Source organism: Brachyistius frenatus, unplaced genomic scaffold, assembly GCF_029030835.1.
Source record: "Brachyistius frenatus isolate BFR_SWC_R1_liver_20210118 unplaced genomic scaffold, ASM2903083v1 Contig_20, whole genome shotgun sequence".
Lineage (NCBI taxonomy): Eukaryota > Metazoa > Chordata > Actinopteri > Embiotocidae > Brachyistius > Brachyistius frenatus.
Window position 1 is genome coordinate 1240953 of NW_027210619.1, and position 24561 is coordinate 1265513.

Genomic DNA, 24561 nt, shown 5'->3' on the forward strand with positions numbered 1-24561 from the left:
TATAAGTTTGACTTCTTTTGTTTTAATGATCGGAACTGAAAGTTTCCAGCATGTCTTTCTTTAAATCTCAAATCATTTGCACCTTCTTTAATGTTTTCATATTTTCCACTGTTGCATTTCGTCTGTCTCCTCTCTCCTCATCTCTCCATTCACTCTCTGCAAATATAAAAAGCAAACCCATAATACTGTTAGTTAGAGCATTTGTGGATTAACAGGTTAAAGTGGTGGGCATACAGGTAATGAGCTATCGAGTTACATCTAAGCTCACTTTGTATAGCAGCAACAAGCTAGATAACTAAAAAAACAACAACAGGTAAAAGGCACTTGGATTCATTAAGAGAGATGGACACTTAGAAAAAACAAGAAGGATGTTTTTTGTTTTTTTAAATAAAATCATATTTATTTTACAAATTTGCACAGTTACGGAGTAGTGAACACTCACACAAGTAAACAGCTAGTAATGTGTGTAGCCTGACACACACACACACGCACGCACGCACGCACGCACGCACGCACGCACGCACACACACACACACACACACACACACACACACACACACACACACACACACACACACACACACACACACACACACACACACACACACACACACACACACACACAGCGCCATGTACAGCATATACCTGATGTAGACAGTAACACAGCCTCAAGTACAGCACACACATATTGCAGACACACAGGTTCATACTTGCAAAGCATTTCGCTTCCTGCCTTCAAGTCTAAATCAGATCAGATTTTGTCCATCTTTCCCATTTCACACATTCACAATGCTTCAATGACTCAGTGTCTTTACTCAAGCAATCGAACAAAAAGAGGTGACGTGTGAAATGTACACTTTAAAGTGGGTGGTGTTTGGTCCTGTTTTCGTCACAGATGGATGCTTGTGTTTGCAGCTGAGGTGTAATTTGTAACATTTTACAGTATGTGAGCTCTGCTGCCACTGACAAGCTCTGCAGTGAGAGTGACTACAAACAGGGCTGCTCCCAGACTCTCGATATGTCTGTTAAAGAGGGGAAAAAACATGGCTTGCTGTTTTTAACGACATCTTTTTTTAGGTTTTCCCGATTTTATGGCAGTGATTGATATCGAACCTCAGGGTTTGCAGTGCTGATTTTGGACGGGTGGTTTATTGCAATTTGCTGGAACATTGAACAAACTATACATCTATTTGAAGGCTAATGGTAAGACCCGATTAGGCCACCATTGGCTGCAAGGTTTTACAAGTTTTTTTTTTTAGCATTTGGCATTTAAAGTAGAGAGGAAGTGACATAACTTTACAAATAACTCCAAAAAATACTAGAAAAAGTCTTTGATTGTCTTCACGCAATTCTTTGTGAGGAGATATCTCCCTAAGTATTTTAACAAAAAATATTTTATAGTTTTATTGTACTCTGAGGATGGGGAAATTAAAATGTTTTAGGGAGGGAGATTAGTGGAAGAGAGGGTGACATAGGATTGCAAATGGGTGAGGAGAGAAGAAGGCAGACAACAACAAAGTGACATTTAGTGAAAAACAGAGATGAATCTTTAAAGTCCTCCGTCTCCTCAGTGACTTCCTAACCTCACTTTGACCTGGACTGCTGCTCCCACGGTGCATCTCTCTTCTGTTACTTGTCACGAGTGACTGGCTGGAAAAGTCCGAGCCTCTTTTCACTCCTTCTGGTTGCAGTGTCAGGTTTATCAGGATGGACAGAGTGGCACTGTTAGCTGATTCTTTTTTTGTTTTGGCTTAAAATGTGCTCCATCAAAATAAAGCGTTGCAGAAACCAGACGCAACAAGCAGAGGAATGTGAAAACCATAGAAATCCATGGCACAGGATGTCAGACCTCCACCTGCCCTTGTGTCAGATGGGCCTTGAGCTGCTGGGCTGCGCTGACAATCTTCCTCTGGTGTCCCAACAAGTTCACTCCGAGATTCTGGACATCTCTGAAGAAGAGTTCAGATAACAACATTTTGGTCAATATTAATTTCTTGAAAACATCTACACTATATTGACATGTAGGATTCATCACATGGTCTGACGACAGATGCCTGAAGTTTAATATCACCAAAACCAATGAGTTTGTGGTAATCTTTAAACTTTTGATATGTTTTTTAAGATGGCTGACGAAAACATAGAAAACACAAGAGTAAAAGAAAAAAACAAATACCAAAACTACAGTAATAACCATATATACTTACTCCATAGTGAGCCTGCTAACTCTGTCTAATGTGTCCAGGTGCGCTCGATCAAACTCATCCTGGTATCTCTCCATCCTCAGTGCCTTCAGCCAATCACTGACTGTCGCCACTGACGTTAGGTCTGTGGGGGTGGGGCTGAGCAGTGGCTGGGAGCAGCTTCTGTAAATGTCAAAAACGGGAGTGTGAAAATAACTGTAGCAGATTGTACATCACCTTCTGCCTCTGATACGTTTCGAAGCAGCATTGGCCAGAAGCTGCCGTCTCACCGAGTCGGCTCCGCCTTCAGGGAAGCAGGGTGCCTGATGAGCCGATCCAAAGAGGACAGGAGTGAGTCAAAGCCTGGCCGGTCCCCTCGATCGGCCTGCCAGCACTGAAGCATCAGAGAGTGAAGGGCAGGGGGGCAGCTGTGGGGGGCAGGGAGACGATACTGATCTGCTACTGCCTTCATCACCTGCAGACAGAGGGAGAGAGGCATGAAACATAAGTGGGGCAGATGGTGTGAGGAGTCTTGTGTAATTGGCTTCCATAAAAGGTCACTGACCACTGAGGGTTTGAACGAGTGACTAAGAGAAAATTATGCAAATTTCAGATGCTTGGCATTTTGTCACCATTTAAACATGCCTGTTATGTAACGGGAGGAGGGCATGATAATACAGTGCATTTAAATAGTTAATGTCATTGCATGTAGATTTTAAGCACTGGCTGGCTGCTTTCGTGTAATAATACTTTTTATTCCAATGGAAATATCGTACAACCCCCAAAGGCTGTGTGCAGAGTATGAAATATATTAAACATAAAATATTTTTAGCCAGGTAGAAATATAATTACAGTTAGTTAATGAAATTGTTTTTGTACATGTTTAATTTATTTTCGGTAAACCTAGTCAGTAGCAATGTTATTTCATCATTGCTTGAATGGGTTTTGAACATTATTCTCCTCCTTTAAAGAAAATAGCACAGAACAGCAATAAACAAGGGTGGATCAAAAGGTTCAGAGACTCTTCCTGTTCCACGTGAACGGTGACGTGCATGGAGCAGGGAGAAGGTATAATCTCAGTGAGTAGGTAGTGGCCTTGATCAACATCAACACCTGAGTTAAATCAATTTTTTGGGAGCAGTGGTGCATGCATATCAGCAATTTCTTCATTGACATGAGCAGGGCGCATGTCAAATGTTGTTTCAAAACTTAGGAAATTGGCAACTAAGACATGAAATGTTTGAGAAAGCCAATTGCAATGAAATAATGAGGCGGACGAGGTGTTTTGAGTGACATTTGCGTTTAAAGAGGAGCAGAACGTCACTGTCAAAGACAGAGGAAGGCGTGTGAGGTCAGGAGCAACCAGGTTTTTTTTTTTTTTTTTTTTTTTTACGTTCGTGGGGTTTTGAATTTGTCCCCCAGGGTCAGACTGTCACCACTGAGTTCAACTGTGATGTTCTGATGCATTTGAGGGAAACATTCAGTGCAAACAACCTGAACTGTGAGGTAATGACTGAATGAAGCGAAATAACAAGAAATGAGAGGACTGATAGATCTTTAGTCCAGCAGGGCGCCTCTGTAATTTCATTTTTAATAGTATTATTACATTGAATTACACTGCACTAGAGATACCTAAGCAAAGGATTGTGAATTTCCATCACTTAGTGATTTTAAGTTTTCCTGCACAGGCAGCACTCTCCTTGATACTCACTTCTTGATTGCTCATGTCCCAGTATGGACGCTCTCCGTAGGACATGACTTCCCACATCAGTATGCCAAAGCTCCAGACATCACTAGCTGAGCTGAACTTGCGATGTTGAAAAGCTTCTGGTGCTGTCCACCTCACAGGAATCTTACTGCCCTGATAGAGGACAACAGAGCACAATGACATGGTTACTTAAAAAAACAGAAATCAAAGAAATCAGACCAAAGGAACTCTATGTCTCAGAACGTACCAGTGAGGCAGTGTATGTAGGTATGTTGTGGTCCAGGCCCCTCATAAGTCGGGAGAGGCCAAAGTCAGACACTTTACACACCAGGTTGGAGTTGACCAGCACGTTCCTGGCTGCCAGGTCTCGATGGACAAAGTTTCTCTCAGAGAGGTAGCGCATCCCTGCACCAACTCCTCTGAGCATCCCAACAAGCTGGAGGACACTGAACTGGCCTTCATTCTCCTGAATGAATTAAGAGGGCAGGTCGGATTTAGCGATTCAGTGTGTCGGAACATGGTGGCTGTCACAAACAACATGCTACTTATGGAAACTGGTGACGGTGTTGTTTTCTCACCCTGAGGAAGCCATCCAGGGGCCCGTTCTCCATGAATTCTGTGATGATCCTCTCCGGGGGGGTGTGGGTGACAACACCCTCTAACTTCAACACATTTGGGTGGTCAAACTGTCCCAGGACCCCCGCTTCACTGAGGAACATCCCCCTCTCTCTGTCGGACGCACCCCAGCGCAGAGTCTTCACTGCTACCAATACTTCCCTGCGACCCACAGGACGGTAGCGGCCCCGGGAAACCTCACCAAACTGGGCTGCAGGGGAGATGAAGTGGATCAGATTACACTGTTGCGATAGTTGTCACATTATCACAGGCAAATTAAAAAAAAAAAGAGAGTATCAAGCCTACCTGCACCAATTACCTCCTCAATCTTGAGATGACTGGGATCTATCTCACGGGCAAATTCTTTGACTGCCTCACTGGGGTCCTCGTATGTGGATGGGTCGACATAATACTTCACTCCACCTGGAATTAAAAAATAAAGTTGTGGAACTAAGTCCGATTTTTTTGCATTTTATTTTTGACATTTAACCAAAGATTTATTTTAATGACACCAGGTCAGGATTATTTTTCAATGCACAGCAGAGAGAATTTATTCTACACAATAAAAGATACGCTGATGCACTGTATATCTATATATTAGTTCCATTTAATCAGAACAACATTGAGCCATTGTCTCTGTTTTCAGTGAAATCATAAAGGGTTTGCTTTTAGAAGAAAAAACATCTTTACTTGAAGTTAATTAAATAGGACTTTGGTTAAAACAATTTATTAAACAAATGAAAGAAAACAAAATGAAACAAATTTAATCCAAACAAATTGTTTTCTGTGCCTCTAAGTCATTTAAAATGTTGTTATGGTAGCCCTTTTGTGCAAGGCAAATATATCACTTTAAAAGATACAATCAATTTCACTAAATTAAATTTAAACTTAATCAAATAACATTAAATTAAATATGTCCATGCTCACCTCGGTTACTGATGTACCTCTGGAGTCTGTCGCTGTATGGACTCTCCCTCCTCTTACTGCCAAGTGAAAGCAAACTGTGTGAATTTACACAAAATTAACAAAACATTGCATGCATGATTGCATTTATGTTCATGTTTTGACCACCTACCTGCGAAATACCACCACAACGACAATCGCTGCCACAACAAGAAGAAAAGCCGCCCCTCCCATCACGGAGCCCACCAGCAGAGGAAGTCGATTCTGGATCTGCTGTGAATGTTCTTCTGAGAATATATGAAAATTAAAATGTGTGTCATCTGAAAGGTCATTAACTACATAACATCAGTCTTCTGTTGTTTCCAGAACTTGAACTAATTACGTACCAAAACACTGTTGTTACTACAGCTGAATACACTCTATTTTAGTGTACTTTTTCTTTTAAACTAATCATCTCAAGGATTTTCATTTAAATAAGGCATATGAATGAAAAACATACATATCAATAACACGATGGGGATCGAGCCTGTGGTCCACTGATTAGAGCTCTTTCATTTCCAGTATTATTAATTGAAAGAACTGTGATATTCCCGTGAAAAATTACACATGGACAGAGTTTTCGGTTATCTCGAAAGAATACTGCAATTAACTACAAAATAGCTTGAAATGTGAGAGGTAATCATCATGGAAAGCATTATCATGTTGATAATGAGACAGAAAGTTTTCAATTAAAAATGACCAAACAGAGAGCATTGTTTATAAAAAAATTTTTAAAAAAAGTTGGTCGACGTGTTCATACCAAGGGAATTACTTCTTCTAGTCTCTAAGAGCTTCCGTACTTCTAAGTTGCACTTAACACAATGAACTCACTTCTATTTGGATAAAATTAATTTTCTACTTTAGTAGTATACAGTATACTGTGTCAGTGCTCTTTCCTATCTCTGTCTTGTTCCCGACTTATTCCTTATTCCCAGATGGATCTCACTACCCTAACATTCACTAGTCCTCTTAATCTCCTAAATAATCTTTTTTCTTCTATTAATAAGCCTTCTTTCCCTTAATATGGTAATTTCCACTAGTTTAGTTGTGCATTTGTCACAATAATGCACTTTGCTGATATGGATTTGACTGGTATTAAAATCAATGAGTGCTGTACCCAGAGGCAGCGTTGTGAAGTAGATGGTGTTGCTGTAGGGGCCGTAGCCTCGTTCATTTCGAGCTCTGATCTGGAAAGCGTAGATGGAGCCGGGAATCAGAGAGCTGACGGTCACTGTGTTGGTCTCACTGTACACACTCAGTGCACTGTCCACATCTGAACCCTGAGGAACACAGAAATAGGATATTAAGCGGACCTGTTCATTTTCATTCTGTACAAACATGACCAATATGCTTGTTAAAACCTCTGTGTGTGAGTTTTCCCTGAACGTACCTTGTCATAGTATCGCAGTTGGTACTCCAGGATGTCTCCATTGGGCCTGTCCGGCTGAGGCCATGACAGAGTGATGGAGTCTGGGGCACGGCTCAGCTGATGCATCATGGGAACTGTACTGGGAACTGTGGGAGACAAGAGATGACTGAACATCCCACAACTTGAAAAAGTAGTGCTGCGTTGAAGTGACAGTGACCACATGGGGGCAGTGTTACAAAACCTGTGGGGGATATTCAGTGGAGCATGAAAGTGGAGTAGAAGTTGTTATCCAGCGCCAAGCGGGATCTAGTTACAGTCACAGTGCTGGCTAGCTAGACCAGTAATAGGGGAACTTTCCATTCATTTCATCAATAAACTCTCAGAGCAGACAAATTAAGATTTTAGATAATTTAGGCTCATTGAAAGTTCTACTCAATATTGATCGGTTTCTTGGAAAATTGCATAATGGTGTACTTGGTCTGCACAATGCCCCATTCTCCTCTCCTCTCCCCACTCTTCTTTCATCCCTCTTTCTGTCTGTCTCTTTGTCTTCCCATCTCTCATTTATCCCTTTCTTCCTCCACAGTGACTATAATGGGATCTGACAGGATATTGTAACCTCGAGCAACCTCCTGTCCAGAGAGCAGGAGTAGAAAAGATGGAGCAGAGAGACTGAAAGAGATTGAGAGAGGGGGAGAGAAACCCCAGATAGACACACACGCACGCACACACACACGCGCACACACACACACACACACACACACACACACACACGCACACACGCACACACGCACACACGCACGCACGCAGACGCAGACACACACACGCACACGCACGCACGCACGCACACACGCACACACACACACACACACACACACACACACACACACACACACACACACACGCACACACACGCACACACTACCTACAGAAACATCATCATCATCAGAGCATCGCTCCCGCTTTCATCTCATCTTTTTCATCCTCTCTGTCCCGTTCTCACCTGACTGGCTTGTGGTGAAATTGATGCTTGTGTATCGAGCTGGAAAAGGACTCAAAGCTGACACCTCATTCATGGCTTGCACCTGTCAGGATGAAGAACACACCGATGTGACATTGAGAGCCTTTTTCTATTTACATTTATGACAGTGTTTGGGAAACAAAGACAGACACTGGCAGCATTCACTATATCAGGATAACAAAAACCAGTAAATGGGAAATATCTGCCCATTATGAATAAGAAATAAGCTATGATTTAGTCGAGCCATGCCAAGCTAAATAATACATGTTAGTGACTATTTGCTGATGTGGAGCTTATGAAATAATACAGCACAGAGGACCCGCCTCTTCTGTGGCCCCAGACAATGCTTCAACATTCACAGAGAAACAACTTCCAACTGGCTCCATTGATTCAGTACAAACAGTATTTAAAAGCTATTACTGTTAATGCAACCCAGTTTTAGAATAATTACATAATAACAGACTTTTTTTTTCCCACAGTACCTGTATGAGATAAGTGACTCTGGTCAGCAGGTTGTTGAGGGTGACCTTAGTTTGTTTCAGGTTGGTCTGGGAGGGGCTGAAGGTGACGCCCTCGCCACACCAGGAGCACAATGCCGGGTTGGTGAAGGTGGCTGAGGGACAGATGCGACACACCACCCCGTACCACACCTCACTGCGGCCTCCCATGTCCACTGGGGGGCGCCACCTTAAGGACACCCCACCGTCGCCACTCTCATACTCCCAGGACAGAGAGACCGGAGCAGATGGAGGAGCTGAGGAGAAAACAGAGATGGGTTTGACATACATTATGTAAGTGGTGGACACTTAGATGAAAGCATCTGCTAAAACGTTTAAGATAGAAGAGAAACTGCATGATGGCAAAGACATTTATCCAGCAAAAAGTAATGGAAGGAACTTTGTGAAATAGTTTGGCGGTGTGGAATTTTAAGCTAAGTGAGCACAGGAACTTAATACTTTACAGTTTTTTCCATTGGTGCAATTTAAATATTAAAAGTTCCATTAAAGAAAATGTATTTTGGTCACTGACCGTATCTCAGTTCTCACAGTCTCAGTAAATGACAAATGACTCTACTGAGGCCCCTCAAACGCCTCCCAGAGTGCCGAACATAAACAAACAAACAGACAAAGCTCACTTGTGCAGGCAGAAGAGTTGGCATCATTGGTCGAGCGGTAAAAGCTGCTGCGACATTCACACACATTCGATCCCTCCTGGCTGGTTCTGCTGTTGGATGGACAAACAGAACAGGGACTCGAGCCCGAAACAGACTTAAAGTACCCCACAGGACAGGCTGCAGAGAGACAAGAAGAGACACAAGGATGGATGAGTTTATTCACAGTATACAATCACGTGGATAAAGTGATCACTGTCCCCTTTGAGGCAGTGGTGTTCAGAGCTGTGCTGTGTAGGACTCTGCAGGCTTTTTAAGCTATGAACCACTGCAGTTGTTGGTGGAAAAATAGAAATGGCACTGAGAAGTTGGCAGAGGAAAAACAAAACTGAGAATATCACCATCTGGCATTACATACCTAAAGCTATAAATAATTTGTCATACCCAGATAGAGTTTGTTGATATGGTGAGAAAACAAATTAGCCAAAAATAACATGTTTAAATAGGTCACAAACATACAATTCAAGTTAAAATAAAACTGCCAGTAATTTAGTTTGCTGCTAAACCCATTAAAAACATGATTAGTATCAGCTGAGTTAACAGAGCTGCAGCTGACAAAACAATATTTCCCTTGGTCCTCTTACTCCTTTGTTCTGGACCTTTCAACTATAACATACTGCCTTCATCATTCCCCAGGTGGTCTCACTGAACTATAGATGTAGGCTAGTTAATGGAAAGTTTGAACATCATCATATTCATAACACCTAGGTCGAATGCTCAAGAAAAGTCGACTTCGAATGTACAGCTAATGATCACAGATTCATTGATAAGCGGATGTGTACATAACTGGTGTGTTAAGAAGGAAAGATACATGATAAATTAAGAGGAAATATGAACATCTGGCATTCATTACAGCAGTTCGGCCCACATCAGACTTTATTAATGTGGAGACAATCCCAGTGATCTGCGATATGCTCAGCTCATAAGCTGTCATCTTTTATTGTTTTGGCTGTTTCTATCCAGAGCAAAGTCAAACAGCAATAACTGGTTTGGGGTTGAGCGTCAATTTCAGCTTGACTTTTGTGGTTCCCTTTGGTTCAAAAGTTCAATATGAAACACAGCAGTCTGTTGTTTGTTGTTGGTTTTGTCCTGAACTATCATTTGCTTTTGTTTACAGAGGAAGTGCCCTGCGTTAGCAGAGAGCAGCAAACCACCAGTCACACACACCAGAAAGGCCATATTGAGGCGGTGTGAGTGTTTTGAAGGAGCAGTATGACTCATTTACCTGTGCTAATCTTTATCTTAGTTTAATTTAGCATAAAGACCGGACACAAGAAACAACTTTTGCATAATCTAACCATAAACTCCTCCTAAAACATTTTTACATTGTACCCATAAAAATAAATGTACTGCAGCTTCTACTGTGACATTGTCATTCTTGTGTTACTGTCTGTTTAAATACAAGACTCCACGTATGAGTGGTTACAGCAGGAGTTATAGTTGGCAAATGCTGTAATAAACACTTTATCTGCTATAACTGAATTATAATATGTTCTAAATTTTTATTTTTTATTTTTTATATACTGATTAGCTACAGTTAAGTGTCAACATTTAGTCTACTGTGGTACATGACTTTCATTGGACAGCAATGCTATGTGTAATTACTCTCCAATAAAACAATGAGCAAAAATAAATACTCAGTAGGGATTGGTTTGATAATAACTAATGTATAATATGTGATGCAAACCACAACCGAGTGGAAACAAAAAAAAATTATTCAAATTTAAAAATGTATATATTATTTCTGGCACTCTTATACACACATCCACACACGCATTAAAATACCATTTGAACCTGCAGGCTGTGGTCCTGAGCTGATGTGCTTTACAGTGGAAAAAACTGTGAGATGTGCCAGTTGTTAATGTCAACAGCAGGACAGCTGAGGTCAAGGTGATTGACACATCACTTTGTGCAGCTGTCGGCCAGAACCTAGAGTCATCCTGACCAGGATTATGAGAATATTAAGTCTACAGTCTTCAGGTTGGTCTGCTGCCATTTTCACACTGTGTCGGTGTGTGTGTTTGAGCGCCGGTGTCAGCTTAAGGTTGCATCATTCAAAATGAAGTTTCTTTGTCTGTAAGCTAAATGTACAGTGTGTGTATATTCTCACAGAAAGGCTCTTGTATTTTTGAGTGTGTAAATGGCACACCTGAACGGGCAGCTTAAAAGAAGGCTCCTCATATGTTTTTAAAGAGTGTTAAAGTGCTCTCAGAGTTGGAGAATGAGACAGGATGTGTGTTTGTTCTTTATGGTCAGTGGGAGTGAACCTCTGACTTTATTTATATAACCTTGTCAAGACCAGGTAGCATGTCTTCAACTTGACATGCTGTATTAGCGTGTGGATGCATGTGTGTGTGCTAGATGGCGGTGGGGCAGCGTGGGAGAAGACACTAAGGCAAGCAGTGAAAGAAGGGAAGATAAACAGATAAAAGGCTTTCTGTGTTCTCACTTGTTTCGGAGAGCTGACTTCCCTTTTACAGAGGTGAGAAGAGGGAAAAGGGAGCGAGAGAGAAGTAAAAAGGATGTTGAAAGATCACAGAGGGAGACTTAAACCAGAGAAAGGGAAGAAGTGAACATGGAGATGGATGGCCCAAGACAGTTGTAAGATGAACAGTAAGATTATGTATATAAGCGCTCGATGATGGGGGAAAAACAAGGAAACTGAAAGGGAAAAACAGCACCAGAGCGACAACAGAGGAAGAGAAGAGAATATAACTTCCTCCATCTTTTATGCCCAAGCGGCACATTACCAGACGTGTTACCTTACGGCTCTGACATGAAACATGACTTTTCTACAAAGCCCCTCATCACCGGTGTTACGAGCTCCGGCAACAACTCAGCCCTCCTCCTCCTCGTCGGCCTGATTACAGCAACCAATGAGAGTGCGAGCCCTCTGCCCTCTTGCTTGATCTCTAACCAACACCTCCCCCCCATCTGCATCCATGCCTCACCTCATTCACTCGCTAAGCCATAAAGCAGATAGTACATCACAATTATGAACAGAAACCCACATGCCTTTACATCAGTGAATACAGAAGAGTTACAACGAAGGTTTGGTGATGAAAATACACAACCATAAATATTGTTGTGTGGGTAAAAATAACAGATATAAGTACTACTTCTTTCCTGAATCAACTGAATTTTCCTGCTTTACTTAAAAAACAAACAGGCTGCCTTTTTACAAACGAAATGACAGATCGACCAATTGAGAAAATAATGGATGGATGGACGGACGGACAGACAGACAGACAGACAGACAGACAGACAGACAGATAGATAGATAGATAGATAGATAGATAGATAGATAGATAGATAGATAGATAGATAGATAGATAGATAGATAGATAGATAGATAGATAGATAGATAGATAGATAGATAGATAGATAGATAGATAGATAGATAGATAGATAGATAGATAGATAGATTAGGCTGAATAGATAGAGATTAGACAGGACATGAAGATAGATTAGGCTGAATAGATAGAGATTAGACAGGACATGATTAGGATCAGTTTGACAAAGGCCACATAGAAAAAGAAGGGTGATTTAAAACTACAACAAGACATAAACACAAAAAGAAAAAAGATGGCATTGAGGTGAGTAATTTGATATTAACATCAGACTTTGGTATGTAGATCACTGACCCAATTTCTCTTTTTTTTTATTTCTCTCTTTCATGTGCTCATTCTGTCTTTTGGCTCCCAGCATAATCTCTCTCTTTCTCTCTCTCTCCCTCTCGCTCTCTCTCCCCCTCTTGCTCTCTCTCGCTCTCTTTCTCTCTCTCGCTCTCAGAAAAACACACACAAACACACAAACATGTAAGCTTGATCACAGATGTGACCACACAACAGGAGGGGAGGGAACACACAGGGTCTGACTGTAAATGCCTTTCACTTTGTCCCTCCAGCCTTTGTTTTCTCTGCATTCTGCCATTCAGTGCAGCCGGAAACAGACAGACACTGAATCATATGCACTTCAATATCGTCCATTCCCATATAAGCTCCAACAGCACTCTGTGCCACGTGTAAAACCGAGTAATCCTTTGTGGGATTTTCTCATAAAAACAAGTCGCTTTTCATCGCTGATGACATTTTTTGTCACAAAAACAGAAGCTAGGGTTTACTTTGCCACTGACTAAGAAGATAATTTTTTACTGCCTTATACATATTTTAACAAATTAGTGCACACACAGTTTTAGACAAATTCTTCATGTTCACAAAACTCTTAAGGAATAAAAGATTTATCTTAGCCAACCCACTGAATAGTGCAATATTTAAAGAGGCAACGTTTTGAGCCTTTGTCAAGCAAACATCCATGAAAAAGAAAGACACGGTGGTCTAAAAATGGAGGCTGCATAATGTAAATTACTCAAATTGTAGGTGGGGCTGTTCTTTCACAGGGATATTTACGCAAGACCCTACCTCATTAAACTTTTCAGAACGTGTCTATCTTTTTTTTATATGACTTTTGTCATGCATCTGCCCATCTGAATTATGATGAGCAATGATTAGCAATCCTAACAAAAAAATTTAGAGGATAATGATTTTATTGAGGATTGTAGGAAAAGTGCTTGCCCAAACTATGTTACAATGTGAGCAATAAGGATAAATTAGATTATAATATAGAGTGTGAAGACAGTTTGTCGTGACTAGATGATTAACCTCCTTTATTATACCAATAGATTTTATAATATATATAATAATATAGTTTTGTTAACCGAGTCTGTATGATCTCTCCAATTCAAATTCTCATCAACAAGGATTCCCAAAAATTTAGCAGACGACACTCGAGGCTTCTCCACAGACTCTATTATAATTTTAAATGAACGCTTAGAATATGATTTTTTACCACTGAAGATGACAAAATTATATTTTTTAATATTCAAAGATAGTTTATTTAATCTAAACCATGTAGCATAGGCAGTTAAACCAACATTAGCATCCTTAATCAGTGAACTGCAATTTGAATGAGCGAGAACTAAGGTTGTGTCATCGGCAAACATTATTGGAGAAAGGATATTTGAGACATTTGACAGATCATTAATATAGATAAGGAATAATAAAGGTCCAAGAATAGACCCCTGTGAAACCCCACACAGTAGTCTAGCTTTGTTGAAATAGCAACCCTTTATGCAAACAAACTGTCTTCTGTTGGTGACATAATTTTTTAACCATTTGTATGAAGTATCATGAAAACCATATTTGTGCAGTTTTTCCAGTAGAATATGATGATTAACGGTATCAAAAGCCTTTGAGAAGTCAATGAAAATACTGCAGGCAAATTCATTTTTATCGAATGCAGAGGTAACTTTGTTAATCAGGGGAGCCAGGGCCATGTCAGTAGAGGGATTTTTCAGGAAACTATACTGGTATTTATAAACAATTGAATTGGAATTTAGATGAAATCCTATTGTATTTAATTTTTTTGAATATTTTTTAAAAACATGGCAAGATAGATATGGGTCTATAGTTATTAAAACAACATAGACCATCTGCTTTAAACAAAGGAATAACTTTGGCAACTTTTAAATCCTCTGGCACAAGAAAAGATATAGAGAAGTGGCTTCAATATTGACTGATTCACCTGTTTAATGAGGAATGCAGAAATATTGTCATGACCAGCTGTAGATAGTTTTAGTTCATCAAGTATGTCACTTGTTTCTTGGATATCAGGGGGCTTGAATGAAGAGATAATAGGAATAGGAAAATCCAGTGGATTACCATGACAAGCAGGAATTTTGTTCACTGATTATAAGTATTTCTCTACCAAAATTGTATTCCTGGCACTGTGGGGCTTTCCATCACACATCTGTCTGTTGTGTATGGTAACAGGATTTGAAATTTAAACTGATAAAAAAAAATAATCATTACACTGTTTGCTCTGATGATCCAGCATGCTTGATAAATTTCCTTCACAAACAATCGATTTAATGTGGTTGTGTGTGTTCAAGCTGATTTATCATCACTGCTGGAAACACCCCACAGTGAGGATCCGCTAACAGTCAATACCGTATGTCATGATCATTTCACTCAACTGTGCTCAAAGAGTGACCTTTATTAATAGACTGGAAAAGCAACTGGATGTCAACACTACTTATAAGTGCACTTGACGTATGGCCGGTCATAATAGTGATGAAGAAAAAGGCACAATTGTTCAATTTGAGTGGAGAATAAACAAATAGTGCTCCACAATGTGCACTGAGAAAGATTTCTATGCCATTTCGTGATAAGTATAGCGTAGACTCACCCATCACACTCAGAATAATATCACACCTGCACTTTTACCTCTTCCTTCTGGCCAACTGCTCTTGTTTTAAAAAAAACAGTGTGCCTCAGGATAGTTAGTGGATGTGTCTGTGCTGAGAGCGAGTGCTATGGGTGACAAATCAGGACGATGTGACTTGTTGAATATTTCAGCACACATTCGCACAACACACAAAATATCAACATGGCTCCAAATGAACTCAAAGCTCATTTGAGTATTTGGCACTAATCTTTGTCCCAAATCCTCGATGGTGGCTTAAGGGGAATCAAACATAAGGAGCCTGTCTAAGGATGATGTACGGCCAGCTCAGACCAGCTCAGGGAACCCAAAACTGAAGGACTGTTCATGTTTGGCTGAACAGGTGTAATTGTGTCTCATGCTCAGTCATGTTTCTGCCTGTGCGCTCTGCCTCTCCGTCTCCCTTGTTGGACGTAAATGTCAAAAAGGAAAAACATCCTTATGTTGTTTGGCAAGGGAAAAAAAAAAGTAACAGCAGACAGCTGCTGTTTGTCATCTGCCTCCCTCTGTCCTTATAATTTTTCAAAAGACTGAGGACCAGAACTGACTGCTGAATGTCATAGTGATCGTATAGAAGCCGGATGTTCTTTTAGACTTTCTTATATAAATAATTTAGGAATGATCTTTTAATGTCTCGCAGCCAAAATACCGGCTGTGTTTTTGTAAGTGTCTGATGTTCCAGTTGGGTTCTCAATTTATCATCAGCCCAAATGGCAGAGTGTTGTTTTGGTGAGTCTGAAATACCAGAATAATCAAGCATCGTGCATGTGACAGATTAACAGGAGGCTGTAAAGTTTGTTCTCTCTAGCATTTCTCAAGTGTGGTCATTTCAAGTGGTTCATTTTAATTTCAAACACATAGAAATCAGGACCTCTTTAAGTCGGTCTGGCTTTATGGTGGGAGAAAATCTTTTTAAGGATCTGAAAACCTGAATTCTCAATCAGCTTCTCACTGAGTGATTGGGATTGGTAACAGCAGTTATTTCACAAGATATTCCTGTATTACTTTTTTTGTGTGTTCTATTTGTTGTTTTGAAGTGGGCAGGGCTCAGTTGGGAAAACACGATCAAGTCAAGGATTTCCACGCTCACACAAGATCCTGACAAAGCAGACTGGCTGAGATTTAAGAGTCTGTGAAGCAGCTCTGTGAGGCTTTATTTTTTTTTTATTTTTTTTTTATACACTTTATTAATCCCCGAGGGGAAATTTCTTAGGCTCAGCAGTGTTTGAGCTACATGCTAACATTCTCACAATGAATGTGCTAACACACTGAGGTTATCTAAATGAGGTATATGGACAGGAGGGGCCAGGGATTTCACCACTCACCTTGTGATTAGAGGGCAATCCACTCTACCACCCGAGGGACAGCCAGATAGATATATCCATAATATCCCATCATCGTAGTTTACGTGTTAAGCTGCCAGTGTGCTTCAACAGAACTGCTTGTCGGATGTTAGGATAGAAACGGCTTTGAATACACACTTGGCACTACATGTTGTGCCAATCCATCCAGTAAGAGAGATATTTCACAACATAAATGAAAACTTGCTGATGTGGCTTGACAAAAACATTAGGATTCATCAACTAGTAAATAGGAATGTCCGTGCAAAATTTTACAGCATCCAATACTTTAATCAAACTGATAAAAAAAAAAAACAGACACTGTCATCCATAAAGTTATGCCACCACCACTGCAAAAAAAAGAATCTCTTCTCCAACAAAAGCATCAATTGTTAATGCTAAATAAATAGAATGCAAAAAGTAGTTTGCTAGGATGAAAAACCAAATAGATGAATCCTGTACTTACTTTAATTTTACTGTTTTAGCCTGTTAAGTCCTTGCCTAATTAATCCTCTTTCACAAATAAAGAAATGCTTAATGGAAGAACCCTTGAATCTAAAAATAGAAAGCTATTAGAGCTGTGTGTAGTTAAAGGCAGTCATTTAACACTGATATTCATTTTCACAGGAGACTGAGAGGTGGGATTTGGAGTCTCTTATTTGTCCCTAAAAATGATGTCTTGCTCGAGGGGGCAGACGCTGCGCTGCCAGTAGTATTCTCACGAGGATATCAAAGCATTAATTTACATTGTAGTCATTTACCTCAAAAGAAACTTAGCTAGCTTAATGCAATTCTTTAAAATAGTGAAAAATTAAATAAAAGATTGCTATTTGTCCTCAAACGACTGTAGATGTGCTACATAATGCGTGTGTTGGTTAAGATCCTTCACTGGCTGTAAGTGGAAATAAATGTCAGTCAGCATCTAAAGTGCTTTTTCACAGTGTTCAAAGTTCTGGCACCATAAAAGCAATGAACCTTTTGTTTTAATTACAGAATCCAGTCAATGGTACATTGCAGCACAGCCTATCATTTGCTCACTTTGTGCTATTATTAAATGTCCTTGGTGCTTAATTCAAACAAGAACAGGATGTACAAGATGGTATAGTTAAGAAATTTCGGTGCTCCAGTTTCTAGTAAGAACAAGGATTGGCTACAGTTAATAATCCTTGACAACTACTTTGCCAGTTAACCATCTGCCTCTTTTTTCCACATTCCCAGGGAGCCAGAGAGGACAACAATGTAATGATGCCAATCCACATCATTAGTCAGTGAAGTGATTAACAAAACATAATCAAATGAGAGTTGGAACAAAAAGCTAGAGAAGCGTGGGCAGCGACGTGTTAGATTCTCCAAAGCCAGTCAGTGGAAGCCGAGCCGTTTTGAGGGGTGGTTTGTCAGGAGATATCAATCAAATGCAGACAAACACAAGTGGTGGGCCGAGTGCAGATGTATAGCTAAAGAGCACAGACACATTTCACAGCTGACTTGGCAGGATTGGAGGATGAATTGTGCTGCTGTTAGTTAGACCTGAGCAATTATGGCCTTTGAATTCTTGTGAGAAAGCAGTTTTTGACTATAATCTTGGTATTTTGAGTCCTCAGACGTACGTGGGCATCCTGAATATCAGCATCACAGCAACATAGACTTGTGCATACTCACACATTCACAGAAAGAGTCTCACACAACTCTCCACTCTTTTCCCTTCATGCCCACAGAATTTTTTGCTTGCTCAGTTCTTTAAGTCATTAACTTGCATCCTCCTATCTTTCACTCTCCCTCTATCTCCCCCTATTTTCCCTCCACTCCCCCCCTCTCCCCCTGCGGTTTCTGTCACTTGCTCACAGACGAGTGGCCATTACATCGCCATGACCTAAATGTGTCACATCCCTCTCACTATGGCTCTCTCCCTCTCCCTGCTCTCTTCCTATATCCCTCCCTGTCCGTCTGCACATCTCTCGAATTTTTCCCCCTCCGCTTGCACCCACTTTGAGAAGTGCGAATGCTTTTTGACTGTTTTTTTTGTTTGGTTTTTTTTTTACCAGTTTTGCAATTGCTGACCTATATGTCTGGCTCTCAGCTGCTCTTTTACATATGTAAATCCTCTCCTCTCACTTAATTTCATTAATACCACTTCAGCAATAATTTATTAATATACATTACAGGAGCACCTCTGGCTCAACATTTTCTATATATTTCGAGGAAATATGTCAGTAAAACTCTAGTAATGACAGACAATATGTGCAGAGCATTTGTGCACTGCATGGATACAATACTGTCTTTCCCCTTCTCATCTCTGCCTGACCTGATCCCCCCGCCCTCAATTCCTTCTGGTCTCAAACACACATCAACCACATCAGAGCGATAGCAGCTCCTTCTAGTATTGATCCAGAGGCTTTGCATCTCAGAAAATACCAAGAAGAGAACTGACAGGAAGTCAAGACTTGCCCAAAAAGTTGACAGATTGGCAGTTTAGTTCAAATGAGTTCACTTGAAAGAAGTCCTGAACACTTTTGGAAGCATTTCAAGGGTAAATTCATATTTCTCCACAATTTTAACTAGCACATTTAGCTTACTGGTAACGGGTAGCATTATTCAGAGAACGGTACAATGTTTTATCAAGCCAATAAAAATAACCCTAGTGATGTCATGAGTGGTAACAGGAGACGTCAATTTTTTGACAGAAAATGTTGAACATGGAGTTTGATGTGAGAATTTACTAGAAAGGGGTGCTCTAATCAAAAGATGCTACAGACACTATATTAAGGTGCATTATAGGCCTGTAAGGATGCAGATTCTTTGGCCTTCAAATCCCCAGGAACAGCTCTGAGTTGTGAGGCGATTTTGTTCGAGAAGTCCTTGTCGGTATTTTAGGTCATATAAAATGTACACTGATCCAAAAAGGATTTTTTTTTTAATATAATCATTACAAAAGAAAGCATTTGATCAAATAGAATTTTGAAAAGTTTTTTTTTCAAGCTATTCATGAGTGGGAGAAGCCAGCAGGCAGACTAACTGAGCCAGATAGACTCAATAAGCCAAAGTGAGTCAGAAAAACTTAGTTGATATGTGCCCAGTGAGCAACTTACATTGGAATGAAGGCGGCACCATCTTGCCTCACTTTTTATACTCTGGTTGAGAGCTATATCTGATGATAACCACCAAACTTACTTAAGCACTGACTGACTGGAAACAGGGGAAAACCGCTGGCATGGCTCTGTTCAAAGGTAAAAGAAATCTGTCAACCAGCACCTGTAAACTCTTTAATTAACACATTATATCCTGTTTGTTTCATCTGTGTTGTTATGATGTGGTGTTTTTTAGCCAGATGCGGTAACCTCCCGGAGTCTTGCCGGGCAACCAGCAGAGATTCAAATAAGAGAATTACCCAAAATGCCACAAACTATTACTCTAATACATGTGCTTTGCCCATTCAAAAAGACTAAAAGGATATCCTGGCTTCTGCTGCAGCTCTTAGGACCACTCCTTTTTAATCTGTCTCCCACAGCTCCCCACACATTCACAGTAAGTGTACAACTAAACTGTGCATCAATGAAGCAGAGATGTTTTTAATCTCTCTCCATAGGAATCAACCTGATCAGTTTACTGTCAGTGTTTCCTCAACTCACCCAAGCAGGCAGATCCATTGAGGTTTGGCTCATAGCCTTCGTCACAGACACATCCTCCGACAGGCACCATCCATTCTCCTTCAGCATTGCAGTGCATGCGAGGGGGCGTGCCTCCCTGTGCTTTACTGTGGGGGACACATGTTCCGCTCACAGGCACTAAGGCAGTTGGCTCTGCACCCGAGGGAGTCGCTGGGTAGGATGCCAAGTAGAGGCTGGTGGCTGGACAACGCCGGTAGAAGATAGATACACCCATGACAGAAACACAAGCTCCACTGTCAACGATGGCCAAGACGAACCTGAAACAAGGGTCAGATATGAAGATGGAGAACATCCATAGGGAGCAATGATGCTAGTAAACGACACAGACAAAGTGGAGTACAGTGATGATTACCCATTGCGTGTGAGTGGGGCAAAGCTGCGAGTCTTAACGTTGATACGGCTGTATCTGTTGGGTTGATACTTGTGAGGTAAACTGGGCTCCACCTTGGAAAAACTCTTGTCAGCTGCAATGGTGTCGATCTTCACCCAACCCTCCCTAGTATCCTTCTCCCCACTAGATGGCTGAAGAAACAAAGAGTGGACAGGAGACAGAGGAGGAAAAGATAATGAGTGGTCAAGAGAAAACAAAATAGCACGGAGAGAGTGTGGTTGACAGGAAGGAAAGAAGCAAAGAATAAAATTGTGGACTATAAAATAAAGTGGTTGACAGAAGAATAACGACTGGAAACATACGGTAGAGTAAATCAAAAGGAATAAAAACACTGAAATAAGGGGGTAATGGCAAGATAAGAGACAAGCTGAGAGTTGTGCTGTATTTTTTTCCCCAGGCATATATTTATATTATGAAGTAGTTTAGTGAGAAATGTAAACGTTGACTTAGATCTGCACAGATCCCATTGGGGGTTTGTTTTCAAGACTTTCTGCGCTGCACTGCTTCCTGCTCCTCTTTGACTCTCCTGATTCTTCATCAGGCTTTGATTTGCATTTTTAAAAAGCATTTCACTTCCCTCAGGAGAAACGCATTCATCTATACAAATACCACATCCCTCCCACTGTGACTGTGACTGCTCATGTTGCTCAGGCAATTCAGACTCAGTAGTTCAAAAAGCCTAAGAAAAAAAAATTCATTAAAAAACCCACAACAAAACTAAATACTTAAATAAATAAAACGTGTGGATAGCGAAAGTCTTGATAATATATATAATTAATACTGCAATAAGAGTAAAATGGTCATTTTAAGTCTTAAAGATGTTATTAGTGGGACTGAAGTGACATTTATTAAGACCACAGTGTAGATTGTGCTTCTCACTAGTATGGTCTAAGGATGCCATCAATAATCAGGGAGGTTCCTCCGTGTCATGGGGTGATGATAGCTGAACAACTATGAATCACTAATGCTGCTTATTGAAATATTGGCAAAAATATAATATAATATTCATAAATATGTTTTCATTTTCGTATTATCACCTGAAATTAAGAATTGTTGTGTTTTTATTACCCTAGAATGAGGCCTTCAAATCTGCATAAGAAGATGGTCCTCTTCTAGGGAGCCCGCCATGTTGCATTGCCAAGTTTCTACAGTAGACCAGAAGGGACAAACTAAACACTGGCTCCAGAGAGAGACTTGTGTTTTGTGCCAGTTTCCCAGCCAATATAGATTCTCTTACACGCTTGGCAGGGGAAGGTGAGGCGAGGGGTGTTCAGCTGGTTGCGCTCTGCATTCTCACCACTAGATGCAACAAAATCGAACAAACCGCTCCATTAAATTTCTAATGATCTTGTCTGTTTAGTCTTTGAGTATGTTGAGCAGACCCCATAAAAACCAAACAAGACAAACAAACAAAAAAAACAAAAAAACAGTAGATAGGATACTTCTGCTGTTAAGGGCAATTTAGCCAATGTAGTATGCATCCTAACCACTCAGCCATCAGATTGCCGCCGAGAAAACGTTTCTTTTGTATCAGCCTACGTGGCACGTTCATGTACCATCACGAATACAGCCACGTTAATAGGTTCTAGTTCTAATTTGCAACAATTCCTGTAACCCGTGGCGTTATCAACCCTACATTTTAAACACAGTTTTAAAATGAAAACGGATGTGTGTTGACATTGCTTTAAAGTGACAGAACACTTACAATACAATTTAGAAATTGGAATTATAATGCAGAGCATCTAATGTTTAACCTCACCTCAGCTACCCAGGTCCTCTCCAGCTCTCTCTGGGAGTCGGCCTGTTTGTAGTACAGGGTGAGCGTCTCTCGGCAAGTGGGTGATGGTGAACGTAGGCTGGCGCAGTCACGCACTGAAAAATGCAACGTGACAAACACTCGTGGAGCTGAGTGACGGTACAGGAAAGGCGTAGCCAACCAGTTGTCCTGCAGACGGGGATTTTGGTTGACATTGCAGACCTCAAAGGTTCGTATGAGGTTCCCCCGGTCGTCCAGGACGCTGACCTCATCCCACTGAGAGAGACAGAAACAATATTATGAATTCCTTTAAACTGAATTCAGCTAATGAGAAACAAGATCTTGAGCAAGGACACTCTGCTATAAACTGTTAAAACCCCAGTATGTTTATGGTTTGTCCATAGTTATGAATCATCCTCATACTTGAGATGATGAGGATAGAGCTTCTGTTTTGTTTTGATATAACGCACATTAGTATTAAATCCATAATTGAAAAGCTTTTGTTTACTGTCCTCAGTGACGTGGGTTGTCTGTATATCCTGGTACTCTACAATAGACTCTCCACTGTCTAATTAAGTAATCAATGACTATAAAACCAGCATGTCATTAAACCACTCGAGCCTTTCATTTACAGCACAGAACACACTTCAAGTGTTGCAGACAAAATTGTAATTATATGCTGCATATTCTCACCGGTGCTAAAACCTTTGAGTTTTTGCTTTTTTAGTTTGGAAAAGACAGGAAATCACCAAAGACACTGGTATAGATCCTCTGGGAACCGCTGATTTTTGTACAAAATTTTCTGCCAATCCACCTAGTAGATATTACGATATTTCACTGGATATGTGATCCTCGGATGTCTGTAAAAACATTCATGTCAATCTGAACAAAAGCTGTTGAGATATTACCGCCCAGATCAATGTAATGACCATTGACACTACCATACCTGATGCTTACAAAATTTCAATATCAATGTCTGTTAAAAAACATGTCCTGATTTTGGTTGATAATCCACAGAAGATGATGTCAATGGTTTTCAAAAAGACTATTTCCTCAGTAAAAAAAATACAGAGGCAAGGTCACTTCTGAAAAGACAAGATGATGTTGAATTTCTTAAAAGCATTCTTGGAAACTTTGAACACAATGAACAAAATTCCATTTCTGTTCATTATATCAGGATGGAGGCTGGAATATCAGAGAAAAACAGTCGGACGTAAGAGAGAAAATAATTAAGTTGGCATTTTGTAATTGAATAAGTTGCTAAAGTATAATACTGCTTTATAATAACAATAGAGCTGCTTTATACAGTGACATGTGCTTGGGTTTTCCTCCTGCACTGGTGTGGGATCTGCGTGCGTGCCATTGTTCACTTGTGACAGGTGGCAGCGGGTGTGTCCGACTTATGGCAGCTGTTGCGCAATAAAATTAGCAGATTTTGTTGTGTTTTAGAGAAGCTGAATACTTGCAGATGCACAAATGGGTTAAAGTACAAGATGTGAGTTGTGAAGGAAACTGAGCGGCTCTGAGACATGGCTCTGGATGAGACTCTGTCGGATGAGACAAAATGTAAATGCAGGCGCAAGGTTTAGTTTCACCAATTATACAGTATGATGCCACCAAGGATGAAACGGTTCTGCCTTAAGCCTGTGTAGCCTTGAGTGACAAGCAGGGCCTTTTCTGGTGTAACACAGAGGAATTATGTATTAGGTCTCATCACCATTATGCACTCTATAACAATGGCAAGAGGACAAAAGGTCCTGACACCCTATCAAGCTGCATTTAGCGTGTGTGATACAGTGTTTGTGCATGTTAGTGTATCTCTTTATGCTTGTGTCTCTTTCTCTGTGTGGTGCTAACAGCCAGAAAGAATGGATATCTTTGTAGCATCACACATGGGAGAGTGCCTTCATATTTGGTCCAATTGGAATAATGATAAGATCAGTGAGCAGATAGAAAGAGTCTGAGGCGCTGTCAGTCTAATGGAGTGAAAGGACACTTTTTTCTCTCCCAGGCTGTGATTCACTCTGTCAGACATGGGAATGAGGGAAATCGGATGGAGGGGACAACAGAGAGCACATGGTGGGGAAGAGGGATGGTGAGGGTGGTGAGAGAAAAGTTAGA

General features: G+C 40.6%; 1 protein-coding gene across 4 annotated transcripts in view; it reads right to left on the bottom strand.

Annotated features, from left to right (window-relative positions):
• Positions 1-31: 31 nt before the first annotated feature.
• Positions 32-24561, bottom strand: part of ephb6 (eph receptor B6) — a 39921-nt gene continuing 15391 nt past the window's right edge. For 2 of the 4 annotated variants that reach the window (XM_069695710.1, XM_069695707.1), the window contains exons 3-19: positions 22444-22716; positions 20646-20815; positions 20255-20550; positions 8971-9126; positions 8318-8589; positions 7818-7899; positions 6836-6960; positions 6563-6725; positions 5579-5693; positions 5431-5486; positions 4810-4926; positions 4467-4714; positions 4136-4354; positions 3892-4041; positions 2471-2655; positions 2205-2363; positions 381-1949 (exon numbers count right to left, since the gene is read on the bottom strand). In XM_069695710.1, the coding sequence (XP_069551811.1) occupies positions 1844-1949; positions 2205-2363; positions 2471-2655; positions 3892-4041; positions 4136-4354; positions 4467-4714; positions 4810-4926; positions 5431-5486; positions 5579-5693; positions 6563-6725; positions 6836-6960; positions 7818-7899; positions 8318-8589; positions 8971-9126; positions 20255-20550; positions 20646-20815; positions 22444-22716 (2892 nt within the window). In that variant the 3' untranslated portion in view covers positions 381-1843. Of the gene's footprint in view, positions 157-380; positions 1950-2204; positions 2364-2470; positions 2656-3891; positions 4042-4135; positions 4355-4466; positions 4715-4809; positions 4927-5430; positions 5487-5578; positions 5694-6562; positions 6726-6835; positions 6961-7817; positions 7900-8317; positions 8590-8970; positions 9127-20254; positions 20551-20645; positions 20816-22443; positions 22717-24561 lie in introns of those variants that run through there. The other 2 variants (XR_011310806.1, XM_069695708.1) reach the window with 2 other exon arrangements.